General features: G+C 35.8%; 1 protein-coding gene across 1 annotated transcript; it reads left to right on the forward strand.

Moving 5' to 3' along the window:
- Nucleotides 1-987: 987 nt before the first annotated feature.
- CCL20 (C-C motif chemokine ligand 20) lies at nucleotides 988-5742 on the forward strand. The gene is made up of 4 exons (XM_037849691.1): nucleotides 988-2603; nucleotides 3691-3802; nucleotides 4539-4616; nucleotides 5303-5742. Exons 1-4 carry the CDS (start codon nucleotides 2525-2527, stop codon nucleotides 5322-5324), a joined length of 291 nt encoding a protein of 96 aa, XP_037705619.1. The 5' UTR covers nucleotides 988-2524; the 3' UTR covers nucleotides 5325-5742.
- The last annotated feature ends 624 nt before the right edge of the window (nucleotides 5743-6366 follow it).

Here is a 6366-nt window from a genome sequence, read left to right on the forward strand (position 1 = left end):
CAAGTTTTTGTGTAGACATCTTTTCCTTTCTCTTGTCATATACCTAGGAGTGGAATTGCCGAGTCATAGGGTATTTCTATGAATAAGCTTTTGGGGAACTGTCAAACTGTTTTCCACCCTTGCGGCGTCAATTTACATACCCACCAGCAATGAATGAAGGTTTAAACTTCTCCACATCTTCACCAACACTTGTTATTGTCTGTTTTTTAATATATCCATCCTAATGGGTGTGAAGTGGTATGTTATTGTGGCTTTGGCTTGCATTTTTGGAAGAGTTTGAGAAGGATTGGCATTAATTCTTCTTTAAATGTTTGGTAGAATTCATTAGCGAAGATATCTTGTCCTAGGCTTTTGGTTGGGAGTGTTTTGATTACTGATTCAGTCTCTTTACTAAGAGATTTACTACGTATATTCAGATTTTCTATTTCTTCTAGAGTCAGTTTTGGTAGTTTATATGTTTCTGGGAATTTGTCTAGTTCATCTAGGTTATCTAATTTGTCGGAGTACAATTATTCATAGTATTCTCTCACCATCCATTTATTTCTGTGAGGTTATCTCTAAGGGTTTCTTAAAATCATTTCTGATTTTAGACAATTGTGTCAACTCTCTTTTATTTGTTGTCAGCCTAGTTAGAAGTTTATAGATTTGAAAAGATTATCTTTTTGAAAAATCAACTTTTGCTTTTGGTGATTCTATTGTTTTTCTATTCTCTATTTCATTTATCTTCACTCTAATCTTTATTATTTCCTTCTTTCTGCTAGTTTGAGTTTAGTTTGCTCTTCTTTTTCTAGCTTCTCAATGTATAAAGTTAGGGTATTAATTTGAGATATTTATTCTTTTTTAATATAGATGTTTACTGCTGTAAGTTTCCCTCTGAACACTGCTTTAGCTTTACCCCATAAGTTTTGGTATGTTGTATTTCATTTTCACTCATCTCAAAGTATTTTCTAATTTCCCTTGAAATTTCTTCTTTGATACATTGGCTATTTAGGAATGTGTTGTTTAATTTCCATGTCTTTATGAATTTCCCAAATTTTACTGTTGTTATTGTTTCTAATTAATCGCAGTGTGGTTGGAAATTCTGATTAATTCCAGTGTGGTTGGAAGGCATGCTTGGTATGATTTCAATACTTTAAAATTTACTGAGATTTGTTTTTATGGCCTAATATATAATCTGCCTTGAAGAATGTTCCATATGCACTAGAGAAGAATATCTATTCTATTATTGGTTAGAGTGTTCCACAAATGTCTGTTAGGTCTAGTTGGTTTATAGTGCTGTGCAAGACTTCTATTTCCTTATGGATCTTCTGTCTAATTTTTCCATTCATTATCGAAATCTCCAACTCTTATTGGTGAGTTGTCTTTTTCTACCATCAATTCTGTCAGTTTTGCTTCAAGCATTTTGTGGACACTGTTGTTAGGTATACACATATATATATTTTTTTGTATCTTCCTGATCGATTGACCCTTTTATCATTATGAAAAGCCTTCCTTATCTCTAAGAACATTGCTTTTGTTTTAAAATCCATTTTGTCTGATATTAGTATGGCAAGTCCAATTTTCTTGTTTGCATGTTATTTTTTTCCCATCCTTTTACATTCTACTTACTAGAGAGTTATTACACTCCTCAAGTTAGAAATTCATGTCAAATTATTACCATTAACACTATTATTTGAGATTTTGTTTTGCTGATTATCCACTGCTGATAGGCTTTTTTTCCTCCTTCTTTTTCTTTCCCTTTTTCTTCAATCCTTCTGAGACTCTTTTTTGCAGTATCAGCATGAAGACTTAATGGCAGGTGGGGATCATTTCCTGAACTGCAATAGTAATTAGAGCCATGATGATTTACAAGATTCTTAGAACAGTTAATACCAAATTCAGATGAAGCTGAGACTCAAGTCTCACCTAAAGACTGGCATTTTCCTCCATAACAATGCTCTGTTAACCTGCTCTGGATATTGTTATAGAAATTCAGAATCCTTGGATGGCAACTGAGCATCAACCATGCAACTGTGAATGCATGCCTGAGTGTGCTGGGCATCCCACCTGGTCCTCCCCTTCCCCTGCTGGCTCTGCAAAGCAAATGGGGTGTAACAATAGGAGTCCTGGAATGTTCCTGTATGGGGCTGACCTTTGTATCACTGCTAATCCTTGTCCTCTGCTGTCAGAGACAAAAGAGATTAAGTTAAAACGGTACAGAAACTTCCCTGGGCCGTAGAACTGAGCTGCTTTTCCTTCTTTGCAATTCAAAGCTTTTACCAGGATTCTCCCCTTCCCTCCCTCCTTCTGATCTTCACACCTCTCCAACATCGGGGAAAGGCAGGAAGTTTTCCCCATGTGTTTTTCTTTGTGACGACATGATATGGCATGTTGATTAATGGGGAAAACCCCATGTGAAAACACGCCTTCTGTGTACATTCCCAATATCTGCTATAAGTAAGGCCATCCTAGGCAGCTCTCAGAACATAGCACTCCCAAGGCACTGGGTACCCAGCACTGAGCAGATCTATTCTTTGAACTGAAAATGATGTGCAGTGGCAGGTGTTTGCTCCTGGCTGCTTTGATGTCAGTGCTGCTTCTCCACCTCTGCAGCAGGTCAGAAGGTAAGTGTCACTCTTTCTGCTAGCAGAGGAGCAAGAAATATTTTCATTTTCCTTAAAGCCTTGAGATCACCCAGTGGGGCCCCAATGGATGGATGCCTACTGGAAAGTCTATGAAAGGGAGCCGTGGGGGATGTTAGCTCACTGCTGAGTGGAAGAGGGGAGGGTTACAAGCTTTCTTCTCTGCTGTCAAACCCAGCAGATTTTAGGGGTGAATGGGTTCTTAGAGATGCCCGAGCTTTAGGCAAGTCAAACTGCTGTTTCTGGGAATGGTGCAAGTCATATAAAATTACCAATAAATGGGATCATTCTGAAATATAGAGAACTTTTTCACCTCCCATCAGTAACTGTTATTGACATTAAAAACTCATCATTGGGGCAGATGCTTGACTTAATCATCCCTGGACTGCCTTGGGCACGTGCTTGCCAACTTTGAGACAGCATTTAATCATTGCCTTACACAGGTTGTAATTTAAGTCGGGGGAGTGTGCAAGTATTTAATACATCACTTTTGCAATAGACACATTTCTGAAAATGTGCATGTTGAACTTTTATTAACAAAATGAAAATCCATATTAACTTATATTACAATTTCTTGTAAAATTACAATTTCTACAAGTGCTTTAGCTGTTGGTACCTCCCAAAATCCCACTTTCCTTTGTAACTTCCTGTTCTTTCCCACCACCCAATACTCAGTGGTCAGAAAATAGATTAACATCTACCAATTTATTCATTTTCTGAATTTGGAAGTGTATCTCTAAGGGTTTTTTAAAGCAAGGGGCACCCATATTCTACAGTAATTTTTAGTGATTTGAAATAAAATACTGTTAGTTTGTGTTTTCTACTAAAAGGATATTCAGCTTAAGAGGAGTCAAGTGCTTCTAAACTCTATTGTTGAGATGAAATTTCCCAGTACCCAAACTATTTTTTAAGAGAACTGGAAACTGTGTCAGACTGAGTTTCTTGAAAAAACACAGGTTTTCACTCTTCCAGTGAATCGTTTATTCACCATATAAGTCGAATTCACTAGATTTTTCATGACCTTAGGTAGTTCATGTGGTCTCACTTCTTCTTATTTCTCTCTAAGCAGCAAGCAACTTTGACTGTTGTCTTGGATACACAGAACATCTTGTGCCTCCCAGATTTATCGTGGGCTTCACACAGCAGCTGGCAAGTGAAGCTTGTGACATCAATGCTATCATGTAAGTTATTAGCTGACTTTGATTCAGTTGTGTCAAGAGCACCTGGAAATTTCAACTTTAAAAATTCTCGGCTTTTTGGAATTTCATGCAGAAATTACTGACATGGCAGAAGTAATTGTTTCAGTAGTACATGTCTCCTTTGAAGTTTATTTTAAATAGAACTGGAATTACAACAAAAAAAGGAGATAAAAAAAAAAAAAAGGAACCCAGTATGGGGTAAAAATCCTAAGATGAACTTATAGGCTATTAAAATGCTATCTCGGGAAAATATGGAAGTGAAATTATTTTGAGACATAAATTTTGAAATGAGAGTCCTGCTGGAAAATAGCTGGGGCTGTAAGTAAAATCTCAGACTAATTATACCATCACATATAATATTCTTGATATACATATGTTAGTATATTTTGGAATGATAGAATTTATTGATCAGATACATACATATTTTTATTTCATATAACCAATAGTAGAAAAATTAAACAGCAATTCTGGGCCTTTATATTCTAGCCATTGAACCGTCATTTAGTAACTTGCAGAAAAAATATCAGGAAGAATCAGTTTTATTTCTTGCACCAAGCTTTATCAGCATTTTTTTTGTGTGTATGCATTTTCTTTCACATCTTTAGCTGAAATGTTAAAAGTATGTTGAGCAATCAATTGGAATTGCAAGTTCTGTGAAAAAGCGTTTAAATTAAAATAAAATAAATTAAAAATAAAATAATTGTTTTTATTTTTTCAGCTTTTACACAAGGAAAAGATCAGCTGTGTGTGCAGATCCAAAGCAAAAGTGGGTGAAACAAGCTGTGCATATTCTGAGGTATGCTACATATACAATCATTTAGCCTCTCTCCAAATTTTGTGGCAAGAGACATGTACGAGGTGGAGGGTGATAAGTTCACAAGGGTTAAGTTTTGAATCCCAGGACTGTGGAATTTTTTAATGGAGAATTTGGGTTAAACCAGAAAAATAAAGAATGCATTATTTTCCATTTACAGAGTGCTTTTATTATATATTTTTAAAATTTAGTGGTTTTTCACATGATGTTAGTTTTTTTATGCATTTAATAGTCAGTAACAGCTGATTCTTGATGCAATGTTGCCTCCTATTTATATGACTTAACATATTACTTGACATTTGGTTGTTTGTTAAAAATTGAAAAATAAACATTAATTTAAAAGAGAGCAATGGTTTTGATTTACATCGATGATAAAAGAGAGTAACATTTTCTCCATAGGGAGAAGTTAGCTAATACCAGTGTGTCATAGACACACACGTAGACAAAAGATGAGTGTTCAGATCTGTTTCTTTCATTAACCAGCAGAGTTATGTTGAGCAAGGCCCATCCTCTCTGAACCTTGATTTCCTCATCTGGATGCCTTCTGAGCTGCTTGGCATCCTGAGATGAGATTAAGGGCTCGGAAGGCAACCTTTGTGTACCAAAACCTTCCTGCCAGTCGCTATCCATGTCTTTGCTCATTCTTGTCTTCATTTTTTCCTTTACAGTCAAAGAGTCAAGAAGATGTAAAAACTGATGATCTTCTGGAATGGAATTGGATACAGCCCAAGAACAAAAAGACCCTTGCTGCAATTGGCATTTTTACTTGCACATCGTTGAGGGTTTATCACTTATCCTCATTGGACTTATCCAATTAATGAAGTTGATTCATATTGCATCATAGGTTTGCTTTGTTAAGCATCACATTAGAGTCAAACTCTATTTTATGTTAAGTTATTTATAGATGTAGGTTTTCTGTGTTTAGCTATTTAATGCTAAACTTCTATAAGCTATTTGGTTTAGCACAAGGTATAAAATTATGTTTGTGGAGAGAAATTATATGGGCTTTCTTATAAGCAGCAAGCTATTTTTAAAAACTATTTAAGCTTCTTCTGTTTGTATAGTTTTGTCTCTAAGTTGTTGTAATTGCCTTAAAAAAGAAAAAGGATAAGAAAAAAATTGAAAATGAAAAAAGAACCAAAATTTTCTTTGTTGATTGAGTTATTTAGCATTTATTAAAGTGCGTGTTAAAAACATTTAAAGGCATATTAAATGTGAAAATGATCTGAAAAATGTATTCCCTGTTTCCTTTTTTTTTTAATTTTAATTTGCATTTCTTTAATTCGCCTTAAGGTTGAGCATCACTTCTTAGTTTAGTACCCATGCTAATTTTCTATTGCTACTATAACAAATTGCTACACATTTAGTGATTTAAAACAACACAAATTTTATCCCCTTATAGTTCTGGAGGTTAGCAGCTTCACATGGGTCTCACTGGGCTAAAATCAAGGTTTCAGCAGGCCAGCATTTCCGCTGGAGGCTCCAGGGGAGAATCCTTTGCCTTGCCTTTTCCGTCTTGAGGAAGCCTGCATTCCCTGGCTTGTGTGCCCATCCTCCACCCTCAAGCCAGCTGTGCAGCATCTTCATCTCTCTCTCTCCCTGACTACCCATTTCCTTTTGTCTGGCTGTTCTTTTATGTCTGTCCCTCAGTTCCTGGGCTTCATTCTATAGGAATTACAGTGGACAGCTTTTCATGATTCAAAGTCATCCAACCCCCAAATTAGAAAAATCT

This window comes from Choloepus didactylus, chromosome 9 (assembly GCF_015220235.1).
Source record: "Choloepus didactylus isolate mChoDid1 chromosome 9, mChoDid1.pri, whole genome shotgun sequence".
Lineage (NCBI taxonomy): Eukaryota > Metazoa > Chordata > Mammalia > Pilosa > Megalonychidae > Choloepus > Choloepus didactylus.

Bases quoted from the DNA above. Each gene is read 5' to 3' on its own strand.
- CCL20 (XM_037849691.1), top strand. From the start codon at position 2,525: ATGATGTGCAGTGGCAGGTGTTTGCTCCTGGCTGCTTTGATGTCAGTG. The intron at 2,604-3,690 runs GTAAGTGTCACT...CTCTCTAAGCAG, and splicing joins CCTCTGCAGCAGGTCAGAAG to CAAGCAACTTTGACTGTTGT. The intron at 4,617-5,302 runs GTATGCTACATA...TTTCCTTTACAG, and splicing joins CAAGCTGTGCATATTCTGAG to TCAAAGAGTCAAGAAGATGT.